The sequence below is a fragment of the Pogoniulus pusillus genome, chromosome 11, assembly GCF_015220805.1.
Source record: "Pogoniulus pusillus isolate bPogPus1 chromosome 11, bPogPus1.pri, whole genome shotgun sequence".
Taxonomy (NCBI): domain Eukaryota; kingdom Metazoa; phylum Chordata; class Aves; order Piciformes; family Lybiidae; genus Pogoniulus; species Pogoniulus pusillus.
Genome location: NC_087274.1, coordinates 34,264,246 through 34,287,150, shown reverse-complemented (window position 1 = coordinate 34,287,150; position 22,905 = coordinate 34,264,246). Strand labels below are relative to the sequence as shown.

Below are 22,905 nucleotides of genomic sequence, written 5' to 3'. Positions count from 1 at the left end.
CGGCCGCGGTGCCGCCCCTCTCCCGGCGTGCAGTGCGCCGCGGCCATGGCGGCGCGGCTGGTGCGGGGCGGCTGGCAGCGAGCGGCGCTGCTGGGCGGGCGGTGCTGCTCCGCGGGCGGGAGGCGGCAGCGCTATCGGTAAGGCTCTACCGCAGCAGAGGGAGGAGAAGGGCCCGGAGCGGTGGCAGGCGCAGGCACTGACAGGGGTAGGGGGTGCTGGGCACTTGAGGCGGGAAAGGCCGCGCAGGGCCTGTGCGGCGTGCGCGGAGCCGGGCGCTGTGCGCATGCGCGGGTGGCAGTGCCGCCGCAGGCGCAGCCAGAGCCGGGGCGGCGGTGGCGCGGCGGGGAGCGCCTCTGTGCGGCATTCGTCTGCTTTTGGTGGGCTCTGGAGCTCTGGCCTGAACAGGAGTGAGTGGGAGCTGCGGATTGCGTCCTAGAGCCGAGTCTCTGGAGAAAGCCGGTCAGAGAACCACGGTATCTTTTAGGTGGGAAAGACCTTTTGAGATCAGGGAGTCTGACCGTGCCGGAGCACTGCCAGGTCACCACCAAACCCTGGCCGTCAGCACCGCGTCTCTGCAGCTTTTGAAAACCTCCCGGGTGGTGACGTCCCTGGGCAGTCTGTTCGAGGGCTCGGCAACCCTTTTAGAGAAGACATTTTTGCTAATATCCAATCTAAATACTCCCCGGCACAACTCGATGCCGTTTTCTCTTGTCCTGTTGCTGACCACCACCTCCACCCTCCTTCCAAGGCTTTGGAGAAGATCCCCCCTCAGCCTCCCTTCCTCCAGGCTGAACAACGCCAGGTCCCTCAGTTGCTCCTCACAAGATTCATTCACCAGACCCTTCACCAGCTTTGTTGCCCTTCTCTGGGCATGCTCCAGCACCTCAATGTCCTTGTAGTGAGGGGCTCAAAACTGACCCCGGGATTTGAGGTGTCCTCACCAGTGCTGAGTACAGAGGTGCAGTCACTTTGGTGAGCAGCTGGCCACACTGTTTTAGGGGTGAAGAAGTGAGATTGTTTTCAGAGTATGCTTCGGATGGAAAGGTTCTGCTCCACTGGGTGCTCTAAAAAAATAAAACTTCCATCTGGGATGGTAACATCATTCCTAGCAAGTGCGTGTGACACGGGGACAGCTACAGTTGTGCAGGCTCACGGTAAGCACAGAAGCAGGGACACGTGAGAACAGCACTTCCCTCAGGGTCAGCAGGAGGCACCTGTGTGTGCTAGAGGTGCAGTAAGGCTTTAATGTTAGATTGTTTCATGAGCAAAAAATGGAAAAGTATTTAAATGTAAATTTTAAATTGTGTTGAAAACAGTAAAATGTGAAAGACTTGGAGTGGTGCTCTGTGACCCTGAGCTGAGTACAAAGCAGCTGCTTTGCAGAGTACAGCAGAAACAGGTGTCTGAATATGTCCTCTATGGCTGTGGTTCTTGTGATCACACTGTAGAGAACAGGCATCTACAGCTGAACAGCTCTCATTTACCTGCCCTCAAGCTCAGGGTCTTCTGCTTGTATGAACACTTAGGTCTGAAGTGGCTTAGAACGAGGGACTGCTTGCAGTTAGATCCTCCCTGAAAAGCACAAAGTGGCCTTTAAAATTTATCTTCAGGATCTTCTTTCTAAGATGCGGTAATTGGTGGAAACTGCTCTGAAGCCATGGTAGCCCCAAAAGGAGGAACTGCAAGTGGTATATAGTAATCCGTGCATAAGGTCTTTTTTCTTGCAGTTAGGGCTTCAAGAGAAGCCTCAAATAAAAATTCTACAGTAATTAGGAGTTCATAACAGTGCAATATTTCCAGATAGTTTTTCCTGCTAAGGTTTTAATTAATTCTGACCTACAGTACAGAATTAATCTGCTTTTGCTGTATTAATGTGGCTACAGTGAGCTCACACCTCTGGTTCACAGGTGCTCCTCCAGCAGTGCAGCCCTGGGGAAGACTGTGGCCAGTTCAGAAGGTATGATGTCTAAAGTACTCGTGTCTTGCATTTGTTTGTTTCTGATCTCCAAAGAACCGAGTGTGTCAGGAGATAAAGAGGACATGAATGCCCTCTTTCTCTTTCTTGGTTTTTCTTTTCCTGCGTCTTCATTGTGCAGAGATCTCGCTTGGCTCCTTTCATCTCCAAACAGATCTGTGCTCTGGGAGCATGGATTGAGTTCTCTGGTTCCAGGAGCTGTGCAGTTGCTCTTTGAAATGGAATAAATGGTAAAATAAAAATAAGGAGGTTTCCACCTTGATCCTGACAGTTTCCTTTCTGTTCTCACTTCTCCCCTGTACAGCATTAGCTGTTTCTGCTGTGAGTTTTGTGAGCTGGGATGCACACAGCTGTACTCCACACGCGAGTAGGTTCCTGCCGGGCAATAACAGCTCAGGAAGCATCAACACACAGGCAGTGTTCCCACTGTGCCTCTGCAGACCCTGCCTCTGGGGGCTGTAGTCAGAGAGTCCCACATGCACCTCTGTGAACTAATTTCCCAAGACAGTCTACTGACAGCCTCTAGCTTTTGCCTCTTTCCTCTCTGGGCAGGCTGATCCAAGCAGCAGAACAAGTAGAGTAGCTGGAGTCAGGTTGTTGGAGCAGGACCTTGAGGGACAGTTTGCTGTGGTGGTCAGGCAGGCTGAGTTGGAGGAGCTAAATGGGCAAACAGGGAGACTTGGAGCTAGAAGACTAAGATTAGGGAAGCAGAGGACTGGGAAGGGTTGGGACAAGAAGATGGAGATAAGGGTGATTGAAGAAGCTTGACCGGGTAAGTGAGGGCAGTCTCTGTTTGCCACAGAGCCCTGATCCTGTCATGTCACAAGACACTTAAACTCCCCACCGGCCTTTTCTATACTACTGCAGTTAATTGTGGCATACATTAGATGATGGTTTAAAGTCCTTGATTTAGTGCTTTAAGCTAGGTCAGCTTAAATGGTCCATTTTCATGAGGTCAGGATTTTCTTTGGGCATATGTTTGTGTCCAATACCAACTCTAATGTTGTTCCTTACAGCTGCTCAAGAAGAGATTGTGCTGCCCCGAAAGAAAACCTGGTGAGTGTTCACTGTTGAAGTCTCTATCTCACCTTGCAAGAAAATCAGTGGAGACAGATGTTTTTCAGCTGAGGGAGCTGAATAGAAGAGCAGTTAGTCATATTCCTGGATTTGGTGTCCCACTAGTGGCTCTCTTGCTGACTGAGAGCCCTGGGAATGTGCTTGACCCTTTGTGCCAAGTATGGACCTTTCCTTAAAAACAGCTCTCAGGGATGCATTTTTTAGTGTAGTTTTTGTTTCTTTGTAAAAGATCACATTTGCTAGAAACCCTCAAACCCAAGTTGGTTTAGCTAGCTGGGGATATGCTGCTTTCATCAAAATCAAGCTGAGCACTGGCTGAATAAATGCAGTGTAGAAACTTTGCAGCTGAACTAAAGCTGTCATGTGGAAGCACTTGTTTAAAATTTATGACTGCACAGCACAAGATAAAGATTATAGCCAAGTAGTGTCTGCATGCAACCCTAAAATAAGAGCACCTTACATTTTTCACTGGCCTTTCCTAGCTTGAAATACAGCCAAATTCTGAAGGACCCACAGGCACAGGTCCTGGGCAATCTAATTTTGTTGGGTTTTTTTCCCTCCCAAGCTGCTCATGTATCTCTACCCACCCCTCATAGATGGGAGGCTCCAGGAGAAGCGTTCCAGGTCATCCTTCCTGTGTCTCTGCTCCGTGGTCTTTGCTAATGCACAGCAAGGGCAGGAGTGGTAGAAGGAAGCACACAGCCTTTTCTGGTTTTCCTCGGTTTTTTCTATCCCTGTGGCTGTTGCAGAGCTGGCCATTTTTGCAGTTCAATTTTCCCTCCTACTACAAAAAGTGGCATGTTATCAGCACAGCAAAAGGACATTTCTGCAACTGAAAACGCCTACAGAGCAGGATAAACCTGTGCCTGTTCTGCACGCAGTGAAGTGCATAGCACTGAAAATCTGCGGGCAAATGCTAACGGTAGTTCCTTTCTGTTTAGGGATAAGCTGGCAGTTCTGCAGACCCTGGCTTCTACTGTGAGAAGGGTGAGTAGCTGCCTCGAGCCTCCCATCTCCTGCAGCAGCCTTTGGCTCTGCAGCTGCTCCTCCTTTGGCCCAAAATGAAAGGTGGGGCTCTCACATGCAGTTCTTAGAGGGTTAGCCTTTTTGCTGTTCCCATAAAGCCTCATTCCAGAACTGAAAGAGCTGCAGCTGCCAGTGAGAGTTGTAATAATTGGATAAGAATTTTTCTGACATCAGGATCTTATACCAGCTCAGCTTCCCTGTCCAGACTGCCTTTTCCTGCTTTCTGGACTGAGACCAGGCCTCGCAAAGTGCAATGACTGTCTGCTCTTGCGAGGCCGGACCTGTAAATGCTGCTGCGCCATTCTTTAATCCTCTCTGTCTTGAGCTCTGAAGAGTGAATCCAGAGCTACAAGAACCCTCAGCTCCCCCAAGCCTCTTACAGTTGGGTCCTGCTTGCTTTGCAGGGCATTTGCTGCTTACTGTGTTACAGGAGGGACTCTTCCGTTGTCACTCCGGCGGCCTCTGGGAGGGGCGGAGTGTAGAAATGCTATTTAATAACTGTTTCAAACAGGCTAAACCCTTTTGACTGAGAGGAGCTGATATGCAGTGGATATCAGGTGGTGGCTGTGATGGAAGCCATTGTGCCTCACCTTCCCTGAGGCAGTGTGATCTGACTGTGAATGTCTGTAAACGTTTCAGTCCTGGCTTCTCTTTTCTACAGGACCCTACTGCTGCTCATTATATGTTCCAGGATGACCCTTTTCTTATGCCAAGAAATGCAGCCAATTCTGTAAGTATTCCCATTCAGATCCTTGATGGCTTCCCACTCCCTTATGTTTGTTCAGCCTGGGAAAAATCTAATTGGGGTCTACTTTCAGTCACAAAAGGAAATGAGGTATTTGGTTCGGTTCAGAGCTGTCTGCCCTGTGTATTTCTAAGTTCATGATGACCGTAACATTTCTCTGGACAAATCCACGCTGCACACACACAAGGTTGTCTTTTCTTCCTGCCTGTAGGGAGGGACCTTCCACCTGGCACAGCTCAGTTCACATCCCCGCAGGGCAGAGGCTCAGCTGCTGAGGTGTTGGGGTTCTCCATGCACTTGGCCTGTTCAGTAGCTCCTAACAGTAATCACCTAGGTGAGCACTGAGCCTGGGGAAGCTCTGTCTGTATGCCTTGGTTTCCTCTGGAGGGAAAGAGCTGAATGGGAGCCACTTGATGGTCTTGGAAATGACACTCAGGGAGAAGAGCTTTTCAGTGTTGTTCCCTTCACAAAGAGAGATGCTTCTGAACCTGAGGTAGCAGTGCAGCACTTCAGAGCCTTGGCAGAGCAGGGGGTGCCTGGTACAGAAGGGAGACGACAGTTTTGTTTCAAGAGCAAACATTCTCACTTTGGCATCAATAGCAGAAGGCTTACCTGGGCTGTTGCCTCCACCCTGTGTTGCTAAGACCTGAGTTCAGCTGATACCAGCAGCATGCTTTCCTGTCGGAGATGGTTTTCCTCAGCAGCCTGTCAGGTGTTCATCTCTTCTCTCGTTCCTCTGCAGCGGCTGTTTGCTCTGTCGAAGGAGTCTGGGAGGAATGCTGCCAGATACATCATTAAACACTTCCCTCAGTATTTTGACAAGACTTTTGCAGAGCCAGATGTACCAGTAAGTCTGCTGAGTGTCATTCCGGTTGCATTTGGGCTTTGTCAGGTGGTGAAATCAGCTGTCAGAGTGGTCCCTAAGTGCTGTAAAGGGAGCACCGTGGTGATTCCTGCAGACAGCTGTGACAACAGTGCCCTGTTTTGACTGTGCTGCTGAAGTAAACATTTTTTCTAAGGAATTCATTATCCTGGCAGGTTCTTTAGATAAAAGTGAAAAAAAGAACCCTTTTAACACTGGCTTCCTAACGTGAAAAGTGGGAGTGGGAAGTGGGGGGGGTATGGTCCTTCATCACCAAAAGTACTGCTGTTGTTAGGATGGGAGATTATCCAGCAGTGCCCTGAGGGGAGGGTAGGGTTATCTGGTTGGTGGTGCAGGGATGGGTGCAGGTTTGAGCTCGTGGCTCACTGGCACTCTTTGTTTCAGTGCTTGATGCCAGAGACCCTTACACCCCAGACTGAAGGAGTGAGTGAGGAAGCTCTAAAAGAACGCATCTGCCTCAGAAGGGTAAAAGAGTCTGTGGACCTGTTTGATCAGCTCGTGCAAGCAGGTATGTGCCCACCTGCAGGTTCTGTGGTGGAGCTCCACTTAAATTGTGCCCAAAATATTTCAGTAGCTGGCACAGGCTATGGCGATGATTTCCTGACTGTGTGCGTTGCTTTTCTCAACTGACTCTGGTCCATTCAGGTGATTGTTCAGAAGTACTGGGCCCTCCTTAGCACTACTTGCTTGACATGCCACTTTGGTGGCAGGTGGTTTCCTGATCGGAGAGCAGACAGTACAGTGCTGAGTTTCTTTCTTCTCTCCCGGAGCAGAACTGTGATGTAGTAGGGCCTGTTGTGGGCAGATGCTGGGGAACTGAGTGATACATTCTGCTCTCAAGCCCCCCTGCAGGATCTTGGTGTAAACTGCAGTGGTGCTGAGCACTTTATGGCTTTGTTGGACTGGTGTCACATACCAGCTGAGTGTTCCTCCTGTGAACAGCAATAAATATTGAGTCTTTCTCAGTTCTTCCTTAATTTTGACCTTATTTCTGTCATGGGGGACTGGGGAGGAGGCAACAGGAACCTGCAACTGCTACAGCCTCTGATGAAAGAAAACTTACTGGAAGGATGAGACTCTTCTGTCTGCTACAGGGTGGGGAGGAGCCGAGTCCATCATGTAGTTCTTCTACTTGGTTTTAAATCTGTTACAGAACACTAAGTACATAAAGTGATCTTCAGAGCAGAGTGTAGCCTAGGGATGGTCGTGAAGAGCACTGAAAGTTTCTGATGCTGTGCTGGCCTTGTGGGGCTTCACAGCTTTGCCTCTCTTTGGCTCTCCCATTTGTCGGGGAAAGTCCATGCTTGCAGTGACTTCAACAGAACAGGTCCCCCACTTCAGTGCTGAGTTGTATCTTGCTGTGACTGGGTCTGTGGGAGTTGCAGGGTTTTGGTGGCTTGCTGGAGCACTGTTGTGAAGGAGAGCACAGTGGCTTAGCAGGTGTGAGGCAGCTGTAGGCTGCTTTGTTCCTTACTTGCTCTGCAGCTGATGTACATCCTCATTTCCTGTAGGTACTCCTGTATCTCTGGAGACCACAAACAGCCTTCTAGATTTGTTGTGCTTCTGTGGAGATAAAGAATCTATCCTGGAAAAGGAAGAAGAGGGAAAAGAGAGTATGGAAGAAGCAGAGGTATGACAAACCTGTTACTCTCTGTTTATGTCTTCAGTTCATGCTGAGAGTGTATGAAGGTGATGTCAGGATTTTTGTACTGTATCTGCCTGGGAGATAAGTGAGGGGAGTCAAATGCAGTCAGCATTGCCTAGGGATGTGGAAGTTACAACAACCCTGTCCATAAAGCTGAACTGAGCAGCTGGAAGCCTGTCTTGGCCTAGTTGTGCCCAACTGTGTTTCAGTTACTGTTCCTCACTGCCGGCCTTGTTTTTGTCCTTGCCTGCAAGTGTAGAACAACTCCAGTGTGACCCCAGCTGGTTTCTTTTCTGCCATTTGAGCCACAGTAATGAGATTGCAGTGATGTTGAGGGCTCCTTGTGTGACTTCTGGAGGATCAATTCACGGGGTACAGCAGGAAACATGTCACACAGTACGTGTCCAACTATTAAAGCCTCTTGAGAGAGAAAGTGTTTTGCTGAGTATTTGCTGTGATGCAGGAATTCCCCCAGCTCCACAGAGGATTCCCTTGTTAGTATGCTTGTAACTTATCAGGGTTCTTCATCTAGTTAGTGACTCAGCAACAGCACAGAAATGATTTGAATACAAGCCATTAGCAAGCACCCTTGCTAGCACAGAAATTGCTGTGAACTTGTGTTGTTACAAATCATGTCATCTGACGTTTAATCACAACTTTGGGAAACCTGCTTCTATCAAAATCTCCCCAGGAGAACACTTCAGAGCAGAAGGCTCCCAAGAGACAGCTCCCAAGAGGGTCACCGTCACCTGGGGCTGGGTGGAGGTATGTTGCTGGCATTCCTGTGGTCAGAGCACTGTGCATGTGCTTTGTTTTGACAGAACAGACCCAGAAGCTTTTTAGCAACCCCTGCTAAAAAATGCCTCTGTGCCTGCTCGTCTCTTAGGTAGTTGCTGGCCATGGAGTAGGTGATTGTAGAGCAGCTCAGAGTATCACTGGAGTGAAATGCCTGAGTGTCAGCCTTGGGGAGCACAGCTCATGTTGTGCTGGGCGCCTTTGATCATTTTCCTGAAGGTCTGTTTTGCTAAGTTGTGTGAACTTGGTTCTAGGGAGGACAACAATGCTGAAAGGATATTTAAGATCATGCCTGAGAGGAATGCCCATTCCTACTGCACCATGATCCGAGGGATGGTGAAGGTAAAGCTTTACCTTGCTGCAGGGCTGCAAGATGCAGTGTGGCTCCAGAGGTCTCTCACGTTCAGGGGTTGGTTTGCTGTTGTTGTTGCAGCATGGGGCTCCTGCTAAAGCCTATGACATGTACGTAGACCTGTTGAATGAAAGACACAAGGGTAAGTGCCACCTCTGCCCACCCATGTTCCTCGTGGCAGCAGCAGCTTGCTGCTGGGTGCTGGATGCTCCTTGGCAGTGATGATTGGCGCAGGGGTACGGACCTCAGCTGGATCATGGGAGCTGAGTGCAGGCTGCTGTTCTGGTGCAGCCGGCATGTGGCCAGCTCGCTGGAAGCAGTTTTGCATGAGACTTTGCCAAAAGCTGAGCCATGTGAGCAGAGATTGCTGTGTGCAGAGTGCCTGGCAGTTACAGTCAGTTCTCTTGCCTTTCCCAGCGGATGTGCACACCTTCAATGCACTGATTGCGGCAGTCCCGCAGCTGAAGGACAGGTTCTTGGAAAGATGGGAGCTGGCCAAGGTAAGGAGGTAGAGCAAAGGAAGTTGAGAAGGTGGAGAGTGTTGGGGCTGGGTCTGCTTCACCATCAGAATTCTGCAGTTGATAGAATGCTACAAAGTAAAGCTTTGTAGGAAGATGCTAATGTTGCTGCCAAGGAAGTGCAGCAGACTGGTGAGGAGTGGGGAGCCTGCAATGTCTCACCCAGCCCCTGCAGAGTGAGAATAAACCTGAGCCAAGGACTGCTCAGAGAGTATCTGAGAGGTTATGCTGGGAGATAAAAACCAAACCATTATAAAAAAAAAGATTTGAATTGTAATTTGTGGTGCTGTGGTAGAAATGGAATCTAGAGGGTAACATTAGAGGCTCCAGTTTATCAGTGAGGAGAAATAATGCAGAGGTTGGTCTTCTAGACACAGTTCTCCCAAGATCTAATCTGATGTCATTTTGCAGTCCTGGTTTTTATTGGTCAAATTACTGAAAAATTTGATCAGTTGAGGTAGAGTCAGTCACTTGCAGGGTGTGATGCTTTGAGAGTAAAACACTAAGGGTCTGGGCATTTTCTTTAAGGTCTTCCTGAACCACATGGCTCAACAGGGAGTGCAACCAAATCTGCTGACTTTTAATGCTCTGTTGAAGACTCTGAGAAAATGTGGTGGTGTGGGCAGGAGTATGTCCTTGTTGGTGATAAAGGAAATGGAAGCACTCGACATAGGTAAGAGAACTAGAGTGGTTGTTGCATTGCAGGGCCACCTCAGGAGCAGCCAGCTTGGAGTTGAGAAGCAGACAACCATAGTGAGCCCTAGGTGAAGGATAGGAGTCTGGGGCCTCTGGAAAGAAGCATTTCTTACTGCGCTCAGCTTCACTGTTAGTTTTCTTTCACAAGAGAAGTGAGAAACAAAACTGCTATAGGGCTGGGCTGTGGCTGCTCAGCAAGCCAGTGGCTGTGGAATTCAGACTGGAGCATCGTTCAGTCAGAGGGCTGTGGGTGAGCTCTGTCCCTTAGGTCAATAGCAATGCGTCTTGGCACTGCAGTCTTTTATGTTAGGAGCAGGCTTCTCCTATAGCTCTTACCTGGAGGAAACATTTGCTACTCAGGGACTGGAGTGTGTGTGTGTGTGCGCAACGGGGAAGTGTCCTCTGACCTACACCCTTGATCAGCTGGCTCATTACTGTAGCACTGCTGTAGATGCAGTGAATAGCAGTGCTCAGCTGGGTCTCTTAGCTTCCCGTAAAGCAAGGGGAATCTCCTTCAGAAGGCAGGCACACCAATTCAGCTCTGTACCCGCACCTCAAACAACAACAGGCATTTGATCTAAATGATGTTTTTTGGTGTCAAACAACCGTTGCAAACCCAAGGAATATCTGCACAACTCATCTGGTGTCTGATGGGTACACTGAACAGCTGTTCCTGAGCAGAAAGAAAACTGGCTGTGATAAATTTTTGCTTCCAGTTTGGAGCAGGGGCATGCTACAGCTGCTGTTTACCTCAGGTCTTGACTCTTCCAGCAGCAATGTGTGCCCACGAGGCCTGGTTCAGCACTAGGGTGGATAGGGAGAGGAGCAGATTTAGTCTAAGTGTACTCTCCAGCTAGAAGGGCTGCAGATAGGATTGGAGCTTGGACATGAAGCCAGCCCAGAACGTCCAAGTGACCTCAGTGCTTTTGCCTTTCAGACCCCAGCCTGGCCACCTATGATCACCTCCTGGCCGTGTTCTACAGAGGCGGTAGGTGCAGTGCCAGCTTGTACCACAGCAGCTCTGCAGGCTTACCCAGAGCAGTGGGGCAAGGCAGCTGCTTTATGGAGTGAGGCAGCCCCTTCTGTGTGCAGTCCTGCTGTTACCTGTGCAGCTTGATTGCACTTGGCTGAAGAGAGAACTCCTGAGGATCACAGCCTCCTACAGGAGAGAAAGGTCCTTGTGTTTTGAGAAGGGGCAGAGCTGAAAAGGAAGCAGGTTTCCTTTTCCATGTGTGATCACCACTTGATAAAGCTAAAGAGTAGGTGCTGCTGGGTCTGCCCACAAGTTATTGATCCAGAGCCTGTGTACTCACAAGGAAGAAACTCTGCAGGACTGCTGTTTTTTGCAACAGCTCTGTCCATCAGAAATGTCTTGGAATGGAGCCATGTTGGAATACAGCGCAGCTGCAGGAGGCTCTTCAGCCAAAATTGTGTGCATGGGAGGAGGACTGCAGCCCTTGCCTTTCACCAAGGGTGGGGGAGCTGCCTAGAATCTCTGGGTTTAGTTGTTTGGCTCTCTTTTGGTGTGCTCCCTTTTTCATTGTTGTTTTTGAAAGGCCTTTGCCTTTCCCAGTGCAGCTTTCTAACAGACTGTCAGGCCTCTTGGGTTCCATGCTAGGAAGTCATTTATCTTTCTGACCCTGCCCTCTTCGAGTCTGGCAACAGGGAGGCAAATTTGGAAGCTGTAAAGCTGCAGCTGCTGGAGAGCACCTTGAGAATCCCCATGCTCATCTGAAACCATGCTGCTTGTTTCTGTTTCACGTGGAACCTGCGGGCTGAGGCTCCTCACGGGCAAAGTGCTTGGCACAGCTGAGAGGTGATGTTGCTTGTCTGTTTGTTCTGCAGCTCATCTTCACTCTTCAGGCATCATCTCTGAGGTGCTAGATGACGTGGAGAAGAGGAGCTTCACTGCCCAGGACCCTGATGACGGTAGGGCCTTCAGCCACTGCAGACTGTCAGATACCTTAACCTAGAGCGAAGAGGTACCTGTGGACTTCAGGTGGTTCTGCCTTCCTGGAAAGGATGCATGCACCTTGCTTGTATCAGTGCCTTTTGGAACTTTCTGGAGACAAAGACAGCCAAATACCAGTGCTGGGAAGTCATGCTGAGCATAATCTGCACCTGGGGCCAGCAGGTTTCTGTGGCAGTGAGGCTGAGTTCCTGTTCAGGAAATGGCATGCAATAAAAGGTGATGCCAGAGGGGGTGGATTCTTCCCATGGCACATCTGGCTGGCTCCTCCTGCCCTCTGTGTCTGCACAGATTTGCCCTAGGACATCCACAGCCTCTCTGTAGATGCAGAAATAGACAGTGTCAGCCTGGGGATGAGTGTGGCAGAGGGCTGAGGGCTTTTTACCTATGCTGTGCTAGCAGTGTCAGAAGCCACCCTGTGTCAGCTGACAGCTGAGTGTGTTAGGATGAAGAACTGTGGTGTGGTCTGGGGGCATTTCATAGAATCCTAGAACATTTAGGCTGGAAAAGACCTTTAAGGTCATCACATCCAACCATTAACCTAATGCTACCAAACCCACTGCTAAACCATCCCCACCCATGTAAGCACCACATCTTCAAAATGCCTCCAGGGGAGATGGTTCAGCCTGGGCAGCTTGTTCCAGTGCTTGACAAGCCTTTTTGGGAAGAAATTGTTCTTCAGGTCCAACGTAATCCTCGACTGGCAGAACCTGAGGCTGTTTCCTCTTGTCCTGTCACTTGCTACCTGGGGGGGAGCAGAACCCAACCCCCACCCAGCTCCAGCCTCTCAGAGCTGTAGAGAACAGTGAGGTCTCCCCTCAGCCTCCTCCACACCAAACACCTCCAGCTCCCTCAGCTGCTTCTCCCCAGCCCTGTTCTCCAAACCCTTCCCCATCCTTGGTGCTCTTCTCTGGACCTGCTCCAGCCCCTCAATGTCCTTCTTGGAGTGAGTGGCCCAGAACTGAACCCAGCACTCAAGCTGTGGCCTCCCCAGTGCTGAGTCCAGAGGGACAATCCGTGCCCTGCTGCTGCTGGCCACACCATTGCTGATCCAGGCCAGTCTCCTGGTGCCATCTCATGTTCAGACAGTTATTGATCCGCTCTCCCCAGGTTTTCTGGGCAGCTTTCCAGCCACTGTCCCACTGCCTGGAACACTCCTAAGGTGGCTATAACCTAGCACTTGGCCTTGTTGAACCTCAGCCCACTGATCGAGCCTGGCTAGGTCCCTCTGTAGAGCCTCCTACTCTCAAGCAGGTCAATACATACCCAGCTGTGTGTTGTCTCCAAGCTTACTGAGGGTGCCCTTGTTCCCCTATTCCAGATCAGTGCTGAAGATAAGAGGACAAAGGACAGATTAAAGGGCAGAGATAGGTTATGTTGGGGCATCCTGCCAGGGCTTGGAAAGAGGCCTGTTGAATTGGCAGAAAGTTGTACACCTCTGCCTGGCCATGTGTGTTACATTGGCTGGCTGTAAGCCTGGGCAGTGACCCTGCTCTGCTCCTTGCCACTTTGCTCAGAAATGCAAATGCTGGCATGGCAGTGGTGAGCAGGAGGCACCTCCAGGCTTTGCCAGAGTTACAGGGGCTGAAGTAGCTTTTAAAAACAGAGGACATAGGAGTAGCTCAAAGCCACTTGTCTAAGAAAGATCTCCTGTAGGTGCTTCCTTCCCTCCTTCAGGGCAGGTTCCCACACTCCTGGCGATTGCTTCTGCAGAATGCAGGTTGGCACCTTGAACAGAACTTAGGCTTTTCCCCTGCTTGACATGAGCTGACTCTCACCTTCAGAAACCTGAGTTTCCTGCAAGGCCTTTCTGTGGCTGTTGATCACCAAAATGGTTTTTCCACCTTAAAAGTATTTGGTTAATTTGTTAGGCCTTGCAAGGGCAAGGAGGGAGCATTGCACTTAGTGGTTTTAACTGGCATTGCAGTTCTTCCACCACTGCTCCTCACAATCAGCCACTGTTTGAGGCTCTGCTGGCACCCGCTGCCCCTACATTTGCTCCAGCAAACCAAACCCACCTGTCCCCAGTTCTCTCACCAAGGAGGTGAGCTGCTGAGGAGGGTAGTTCATGTCCTGCTTCCTGTGGCTTTCTGTACCTCCCTCGGGCAGCACCAGGCTCCCTGCTGCTTTGCAGTGTCAGCCACAGAAACTAAGGCCTCACAGAACAGGAGGGAAACATTGCCAGGGGACAGCTGTGTGTCCTTGGACAGCTCTGGGCTGTACCTAGAGGGGCACAACCTGCCTGGAAATCTCTGCTGTGTGTACTCCCTGCCACTGGAGCTAACGTGAGTGGTGTGGCTGCCTTGTGCAGCCTGCCTGCCAGACAGTGCTCTCCTGCATCAAACCAGAGTGAAGGATTTGCAGAGCTGCCCAAAGCCAAGCACAGGGCTGTAACTGCCCCCAGAAGGCTGCCTAGCAAAACCAAGGGCACACCAAAGTCTGCACACCAGGTGAAGACCTCTGCTGCATCGCCCACCTCAGCTCCATGTAAAGGTCCAAGTTAACAAGACTCCCTTTTCTCCCTTCCAGCCAACTTCTTCACCACTGCTATGCAGGTGGTAAGTCCTTTGCCCTGCTGCAGCCTGCTCTCTTCATCTCTCCCTCACCTGCTCAGCCTCTCCTGCCTGCTCCAGCCTCCTGCAGTTCTCTGCTTGATGCTTCCCAAGCTGGTGCCTTGCATGCCTGTGACGCATGCAGCTCTTGCTTGCGCTCCTTCCTCCCTCTGCGCCCCCTCCCTGCTCCCAGCACTACTGCAGTGGCGGTGACTGCAGCTGCAGGGCTCAGCTTGGCTTAGAAAGCTGCTAGAGCTACTTGCTGCAGCAGGAGGCTGTGCACAGCTGAGTGAGGGTTGGCCTCGGAGCTGTGCTGAGTGATGTCTGGCTTGCAGTGCTGTGAACTGAAGGACATCAGACTGGCCTACCAGCTCAACAGGGCCATGGAGATGGGCGACAACTGGAGGTTCATGGACATGGAGCGTCTGAATGCCTACTGGTGAGTGCAGTGCCGCTTGCCTCCAGCCTCTGCTGTGCTGTCTGAATGCAGACTGCCATCCCAGCTCTGCTGGACAGCAGCTGCTTGTTGTATGCAGTTTGGATGCTAAAGCCCTCTTCAGGGCAGGGATCTCTTAGGATTGGTCTCCAGTTTATGGCCTTGCCCAAAGGGCAATGTGGTCTCTTGGAGCATCAGTCTAGCTGAACACTCATGCAGCAGCTACCAGCCACTGACAGCTTCTGCAGTCCTGTTCTGCACTTGAAATGACAGCTTGAGAGGGAACACCAAAAAGTGTCTAGGTCAGACCTAGCTCTCTCATGGGATGATTGTTGGAAGAGACCTGTAAAGGTTGTCTGGACCAGCCTCCACAGGTTGCATTGCAGCAGATGTGTTTGGGCACCAAGCTCCCGGAGAGTTCCACCACTTGATGCTCTGAGCATGGCATCTGAAGCAGTGTCAGTAAGTGCTGGGAGCAGTGATCAGCCCTGGGAAGAGGACTCTAAGGAAGAGCCTCTTTAGGGGTTGGAACCCTCAAGTAATGCCATGAAAAATAACTCCCTTCCAAAGCAGCACTGTTTCAGGGGTGGGATGACTCACAGAGTGTTACCTTATTTGCTCTCTGATGGACTTAAGGGAAGCAAATGGAAATGAGTTCCTTTGTGCAGGGACACTTTTTCCTAGTCAGGCTGGCACTGCAAACTTGCACAAGGAGCGAGGTTAATTTTGTTCACTTCTTGAACTGGCTCTGAACTAGAGACTGCATTTGAGACAGGCAGGCAGGGAGATGGCATCTGTTGGAGATTTCAGAATCAGTGTCTGACTTGTAGTCAATTCTGCCAGTTAACTGCTGCCAGCATGACAACTGCTGCTGCATTTTCGTGTGGTGGAGGGTTGCAGGCCTGCTGTGGGGCTTCCCTGCTCTGACATGCAAATCTGAGCAGAAAACCATTTGGTGCTTCTGTGTGGTTTGGTCATTACTAAAAGGAAACATTTTCTTCTCCTCTAGGTCAAAGTTCTTTTCCCTCTTGTGCATGATGGAGCAAATTGATGTTGTGTTGAAGTGGTACAAAGAGATGTCCCCATCGGTAAGCCTGTGCCGGGCTGGGTTGCAGAGCTCTCACGTGGAGAGGGCAGCTCCAGCCCCTGACACCATCCTCTTCCATCATCAGCTCTTCTATCCCAGTGCCAGAAACATCTTGGACCTCCTTCAAGCACTGGATGCAGCCAACCACTTGGACATGCTCCCTTCAGTCTGGGAAGGTTGGTGACAGCCACGTGGCCATACGGCTAGTCAGTCTGACAAATGGGGAGCAATGCAAAGGAGGAGGCAGTTAAGCAGCTTCCCGGTGCTCAGCGTGGCCATCCCGTGGTGCTCTGAGGGTGTTACTCCTTAGGGCAGTGGAGGGACTGGCCTGGTAGAGAAGGACAAGGGGACAGAGGTCATGGCTGTGTTACAGCTCAGCAACGCTCCAGATTTAAGTCACTTAGACTATTTGCCTGTTCTTTGCCTCTGAAGAACTGGAGATAAGAATGCAAATACAGGCCTCAGCACACCAAAAATACCCTGCTGCCACCCAGGAGTGAGGCAGAGTGATGACAGCACTAATTGATTGTGACAATTAAAGTAGGGCTTTAGGACTGACACAGAGCTTACAATCAGAAGAGCACAGGATTCCTGTGAGCAGAGTCAGTGCAGCACAGTTTAACAAGTACCATGGTTCAGGATTTCATAGCACTGCTTAGTTTATGGCTTCTCATCACCTGGGCTCTGCAGGTCAGGTCAAATCTTAATGATTTGTTTGCTGTATCAACATAAAAGTCATAATCTAGCCCCAAGAAACGCTGGAGGAGGCAGACAACAGCAGAGGTGTCCCTGGCCACTGCAGGACCACAAGTCTCAGTGTCCAGCAGAATTCAGGTCTACCAGGAGCTTTGTAACTGCTCAAGTTTATAGGCAGAGCTTCCATGGGCTGTGATGGGATCATCACCACTCCAGCTTGGCCAGGTCCCCGAGACCTTGAATATTCGAGGGGAGTAGTTGGCACATAGGAATCTCAAGGCTGGCAGGGAGGGGAAGAAGAAACCTGTTTGGTTCATGTCCTTGGTGCACAGGACCTATAAGATTGGTAATGAGGGGAAAGGGAACTGAGAAGGTGACCAGAGAATGGCTGTTGGCATGTTGGTGTTGCTGATGGTGCTGGCAGGGGCTGGGAGCGGGGCTCCTGGTCACAGCTGCTGCCTGTCCCTCTCTCTGAGCAGATATGAAGCAGCTGGGCTTCAGCAGGAGACCAGAGCTGCTGGATGAGCTCCTAGCTCTGATGAGCAGAGATCAGCACCCTCAGGAGGTAAGGTTCTGCCATGGTTCAGTCCCAGCCAGCAGCTCAGCCCCACACAGCCCAATCCCTCTTGGTGGGGTAGTGAGGAAAAGGCAAAGGCAGGTTGGCAGGGGAAGCAAACAGTGGGCACACAGCAGCCAGGGCACTCCATGTCCACTACCAACATGGCTGGCCTGCAGCCACCACAGGAGGGCAGTGACTCGGGCAGGCAAAGGCACCACTCCCACAGCCATCTCTCTCCTTCCACTCCCTTCAGCTGCAGATACTGGCCATGGCATCATCTTTGGTCAGCTGGGGCCAGCTATGCGAGCTCTGTCCCCTGCCAACCTCCTCTCTGGTGGGCTGTGAGGAGCACAAAAGGCCTTGGCTCTGTAAGCTCTGCTCAGTAGTGCTGAGAGCATCTTCTTGTCACAAGTCCAAAGCTAAGCCCCACTCGAGCTGCTGTGAGAGGTGTGGCTCTGTGCCAGCCCAGAGCAGGCCAGAAGCTGGAGGAAGGAGCAGAGCTGTCTGTCCAGTCCTGTGCTCAGCATGCAGACATGCTTAGCATGTGCCTGGGAGACCCAGTGCCAGTATGTGTGCCAAGAATGGTTGCATCTGCCTGAGCTTACCCAGGCCTGCTGAGCACTTCAGCTTGGCTTCAGCCTGTAGAGAAAGCTCTGATTAGCACAGCAGAGAATCACTTCTTAGCGGCACTTGGAGGGGGAATCCAGCCCAGACAGGCACACGTGGCAGAATCCAGGGGGGTGGCAAGGATAGCGTTGGGTTGGGTTAGGAATTCAGCTCAGGTGTGCTGCTGAAGTCTCTGGGTACAGCTGGCTCTGCAGAGCCACCTTGGAGCTTCCTTGCCCAGCGGGGACACTTGTCCCAACAGAGGGGAGGGGTTTTCTGTCAGGGGTCTCCCGCTTGGGGCAGATCTGTAGGAGGAGCTGCCCTGGGCAGGAGATGTGGGTTGGAAGGCTTGGGCATTGACAGCAACATCTCTTCACAGGTTCAGCTGGCATTTGCCACCTGTGCTGAAGACATCAGAGCTGTCCATGAGCAAGCTGGGAGGGACCAGGCCCCAGTGCAGTGGACGGGCAGCACCCTAGGCCAGGTGGCTCTGCTGTTCACCAGGGCTGGGAGAATCCAGGATGCTTGGTATGTGCCTGGCTGCCCAGAGCTCTGGGCTTGCTGCAAAAGTCAGGAGCAGCTTTGGAATGTTAGTACAGACAAAGGGAGCAGCTCAGCTCCCCTGAGGCCTTTCCTGTATTGTCTGCCTCAAAAATGGTTTGGAAGTTGCTGCTGCAGCAGCTGCCTGAGAGCATTCTGCAGTTCTGCTGGCATTGCAGGCTTTGGTGTCACTGCCCACAGCTTCCCATCTGCCAACCCTTACATCTCCTTGGAATTCAAACTGCTAAGGAGCTTAATTAGAGTGAGCCCTAATTAAAACTCTAAGGAGGGTGTTTTTTGAACTCTCCAGTAGCTAGGCCTTCCTGGCTTTTGACTTCATGGCCTGGTTGAAGTTCCTGGCCTGCAGTTTGAGACTTTGAGCTGTTCCCAGTTGCTCTCCTTGCACTGATCCACTCCAAGCAGAAGTATCCTGAAAATACCTTCCTCTTTTAAAGGAAACCTGCCCCCAGAGCTGTGCTATCTGCCTGTGCTCTGTGGTGGGGGTTCTGCAATGGCTGCTTTCCCTTTTGCACAGGCACATGATGGAGCACTTCCAGCACATCAACAGGATTCCCAGGTGAGTGCAGCAGTGCTAGGCTCCCTGCTGCCTGGCCCCTTGCATTGCTCCTGCAGAGCAGTTAGAGTTGGAAAAGCCCTTTAAAGGTCATCCAATCCCCACTTCAGACTGACTGGTCCATATCTTCCTACTGCTCTGAAGCTGTGTGCCTATCCCTTTGGGCACAGGAGGGGCTTTATTTAACTGAAACATTCAAGGCCAAGGAGGAGTTGGGGTGACTGATCCTCAAGGGGAAGCGCTGGGACATGGAGACAATCCCAAGCACCAGTACAAGCTGAGCAGTGCCTGGCTTGAGAGCATCCCTGAACAAAAGGCCTTGGGGGTGCTGGTGAATGAGAAGCTCAACATGAGCCAGCAATGTGCACTGGCAGCCCAGAGAGCAACCAGAGCCTGGGCTGCACCAAAAGCAGTGTGGGCAGCAGGGTGATTCTGCCCCTCTGCACCCTCTGCTGATACCACACCTGGAGCACTGTGCCCAGTTCTGGAGCCTCTGGGACAGGAAAGGTCTGGAGGTGATGAAAGGTGTCCAGAGAAGGGCCATGAGGACGATCAGAGGGCTGGAGCTGCTCTGCTATGGGGACAGGCTGAGAGAGCTTGGGCTGCTCACTCTGGAGAGGAGAGGGCTCTGAGGAGACCTTATTGTGGCCTTGCAGTATCTGAAGTGGGCTACAAGAAAGCTGGGGAGGGACTTTTTAGGGGGTCAGGTAGTGATAGGACTGGGGGGAATGGATCCAAGCTAGAGGAGGGCAGACTGAGAGGTTAGGAAGTTCTTCAGCATGAGGGTGGTGAGAGACTGGCATAGATTGCCCAGGGAAGGGGTGGAAGTCTCATCCCTGGAGGTGTTTAAGGCCAGGGTGGATGTGCCTGTGGACAGCTTGATGTAGTGTGCGGTGTCCCTGCCCATGGCAAGGAGGTTGGAACTGGATGATCCCTGAGGTCACTTCTACTCCTGTGGTTCTGTGACAGTGCTACTAACGAATCAGTCTGAGCAGGGCTCTTGGGGTGTGTTGCTCCCCTGTGCTCAGCAAAGCCTGGATGCTCTTACCCAGGTTCTGATGCTTCAGAGGTGTGTAGATATCTGCAGACAAGTTGGAGTCAAGGCCTGTGCCTTGGCTGGCAACTGCTGGGCTGCAAGGAGCATCTCTGGGCTTGGGGAAGATGCTGTCTGCAGCAGAAAGCAGCTGCTAAGGAGCAGAGTGCTCTGCCTGGGGGTCTAGATCAGGTGAACCACTTTGAGCTTGGGTAAGGGAACACCCTGGGGTATGTGGTACCAACAGCTGCAGGCAGCAGCACTCTGCCTTGGCACTGCCAAGGTGTGTCAGAGCTCCAGGCTCAATCTGGGAAACAGGGAAAGGAGAATTCTTCTGACAGCATGTAGCTGGTTTGTGGATGCCAAGGGTGATGGATGTGAAGGGCAGGAAATGGTTTCCTTGCTGATACTAAATGAATTGGAGGCTTTCTGGTGGAGCCATCCTCTGCCTTCCCTTCTGTGCCTGGCTCCCTGCAGCACCAGCTGCAAACACGGACTTTGCATGCCTGAGAGCAGGAGAGAGGTCTCGAGAAGCTGTCAGAGATGGTGAAGAAATAGAGCCAGAACTGGGACATGAAGTGGAGCTGGCAGACCAGAGGCAGCTGTTGGCAGCTCTCCGTGCCCAAGAGCAGCACAGCAGCCTCTGGCAGTGAGTGCTGTGGTACCGTGGCCTCTGTCAGCCACCTGCAAGAGGATCTAGAGGATCTGGGCCTGATCTGGGGACTGCAAGGGGGTGAAGGTTGTTGAGGCTGCTGCCCTCTGGTTTGGGGCAAGGAGCAGTACTGCTCTCTGCTAGGACAGGAGGTCCCCAGCACACCACCTTGGTACAGAGTGGTGAATGGGAGTTCTGGGCAGGAACAGAGCTGGGCTGGTGGAGTGGTGTGGAAATCTGTTACCTTCTCTTCTCTAAAGCATCTGCTGTTAGTGGCCACCTGGCCAGGAACTGTCAACTCTTGCCTTTGCTTTTGCAGTGAGCAGGTGATGGAGGAATTCCTGACCTGTGCTAAACAAGCCAGTGCTCCAGAGGAAGCAATTAAGCTGGTGAAGCTGGCAGCATCCCTTGGTCTTCCTTCATCCCAAAGGCTTAAAAGCAGAACAAAGGAGGAGTTTGAACTCTCTGAAGAGCAGAAGTGAGTTGAGTTCCTTGTGTGACTGCCAAGGAGTGCTGCAGATGGGGTGCTGGAGAGGCACTTGCTGGGGAGAGGGCAGCAGAGAGCTGGCCTGACCAGCTTTGTGTTGCCTTTGGTTGATTCACCCCCACAAATGGCCCCTCAGGTGTCCCCCCAACCCTGGAGGGAGGTAATAGTCCATGATGGAGTTAGCCTGACCCACTGCTGGGATCTGCCACGGACTTTTTGGCTGGGTCTGGCCACGCAGAAGATGCTGACTTCAGGCCAGTGCCAGGAGGGAGGTGGCACTGGGTGCCTCTGCACACGGCTCTCAGGTTTTGAGGCTCATGCTCAGTCTTCGGCTTCAGGCCTTGTTCCTTAGCTGCTGCAGCCAAGCTCAGCCCATGGCCCTTGAAGTCCAACACTTGGGAGCCTGTGCTCTGGTGCAAGAGAATGAGTAAGCAGGAGCCCAAGGCCCTGCAGCTGGACCAGCACTTTGTGGGCAGCTGGTGGAGGTGGGTGGATGGGCTTCTGTGACGTGTTGGGTGGAGCTGCCCTTGAGGAGCCCAGGCATCAAGGCAGCCTCTCATTCTCCTTGGAGCAGGCTGACTCAGGTGCCTGACTGCTGGTCTGGCCTCTGTCTGCAGGAAGGCCCTGGAGAGCATCACAGATGGCAACAGCAGTGACAGTGACCAGGAATAGCTGTGGTTTGTCTGCCCCCTGGAAAACTGGGAGCTCCTGCTACTGTGGGCAGTGACAGCACTGAGGGAGATGAGGGGCAGCTGGGAGATGCTGCTGAGCACTGCAGAGCCTTCTGGTACAGGACCCACTGGCTGAGGGCATGCAGTCCCCCTTGGAGCAGGCTGGAAGCTGGCATCATGGTGACTTCAAACACACCTGAACTGTACCAGCACAGCTTCTGCCATCCACAGCTGGCTCCTGCCAAGCAGCTGTGACCTGAGCAGTCCTGGAGGATGCTCTGCCAGTAGAAGATCATGACAGCTTGAGCAAGACTCCTGGACCTTCTGCAGCATCAACCTGCCCTGGAGTCACTTCCTTCAGAGCTCCAACCACTTTATGTACAGAGTAAACACTGCAGCTGTGCAGATCTCAGCCTCTCTGCTGCCATTCCTCGGGCTGCAGGTGCTCAGCTGCTGTCATTTGCACAGCTGGAGCTGAGGGCAGGAGCTGTGCTGGTGGCACAGCAGCTACAGGGGCAAGGGGACCTGTGCAGATACCTGGACCTCACAGAAGGTTATTCTGAGAACTTATTTTTAACAGGTTTGGGGAGGATTAAACCACACTCCAGTGGAAAGTGAGTGAGCCTTGTGCCAAATCAAACCTTGCTGTGTGTGGTGCTGCAGGGCAGGAGCAGCCTGCTGGGGAAGGCAGCCAGGGGATAAAGCACAGCCTGAAGGAGTCACTGCAGCTGGAAAACCAACACCCTTGAGAGCATCCAGCCCAACCCTTCTCTGACTTTGCCAAGGCTGGGGCTGATCCATGGCCCTCAGCACCAAAGCTCTGCCTCTCAAACACCTCCAGGGATGGGCATTCAGCCATCTCCCTGGGCAGCCTGTCCCAGGCTTGGAGAACCCTTTCAGGGAAGAAGTTTCTTTCAATGTCCAACCTCAGCATGCCCTGGAGCAACTTGAGGCCATTTCCTCTCATGTGTTCTGTAGGAGTAGAAGTCAACCCCACCTGGCTCCCACCTCCCGTCAGGAAGCTGGAGAGAGCCATGAGCTCTCCTCTCAGCCTCCTGCAGACTAAACCACCCTAGGTGCCTCAGCTGCTCCTCACCAGACCCCTCCCTGGCTTCACTGCCCTTCCCTGGACACTGCAGCTCCCCAGGCAGTACTGAGTTTAGCAATCAGAGCTGCTGGAGGGAGCACAAACTCCAGCTGTGTGTTCCTCAGGCTTCAAGAGCACAGCTGCTGAAGACAAGGTTTGCTTATGGAACAGGGGACTGGCACGGGGTAAGGGGCAGATAACAGCCGACGGGCATTTGGGATGGCCATAGGCATTTCACTGGCCC

At 52.0% G+C, this 22,905-nt stretch overlaps 1 protein-coding gene and 1 non-coding gene across 2 annotated transcripts; both read left to right on the top strand.

The window, feature by feature from the left end:
- The first annotated feature begins 36 nt into the window (after positions 1–36).
- PTCD3 (pentatricopeptide repeat domain 3) lies at positions 37–22,214 on the top strand. The gene is made up of 24 exons (XM_064151707.1): positions 37–137; positions 1,908–1,957; positions 2,992–3,031; positions 3,994–4,039; positions 4,740–4,808; positions 5,566–5,670; positions 6,091–6,214; positions 7,218–7,336; positions 8,043–8,116; positions 8,401–8,488; positions 8,580–8,640; positions 8,916–8,998; positions 9,545–9,689; positions 10,650–10,700; positions 11,558–11,641; positions 14,211–14,239; positions 14,569–14,672; positions 15,679–15,757; positions 15,842–15,932; positions 16,932–17,017; positions 17,997–18,145; positions 18,693–18,734; positions 20,736–20,894; positions 21,521–22,214. Exons 1-24 carry the CDS (start codon positions 46–48, stop codon positions 21,573–21,575), a joined length of 2,025 nt encoding a protein of 674 aa, XP_064007777.1. The 5' UTR covers positions 37–45; the 3' UTR covers positions 21,576–22,214.
- Positions 8,711–8,851, top strand: LOC135179820 (small nucleolar RNA SNORD94). The gene has a single exon (XR_010304135.1). It is a non-coding gene; the product is annotated as a small nucleolar RNA SNORD94 (small nucleolar RNA).
- Positions 22,215–22,905: the final 691 nt, after the last annotated feature.

What these genes read in the sequence shown, in the direction of transcription:
- PTCD3 (XM_064151707.1), top strand. Translation starts at nt 46, where the DNA reads ATGGCGGCGCGGCTGGTGCGGGGCGGCTGGCAGCGAGCGGCGCTGCTG. An exon ending in AATGGAAGCACTCGACATAG is followed by an intron (nt 9,690 to 10,649) that starts GTAAGAGAACTA and finishes TTTGCCTTTCAG; the next exon opens with ACCCCAGCCTGGCCACCTAT. An exon ending in GGCCGTGTTCTACAGAGGCG is followed by an intron (nt 10,701 to 11,557) that starts GTAGGTGCAGTG and finishes TTTGTTCTGCAG; the next exon opens with CTCATCTTCACTCTTCAGGC.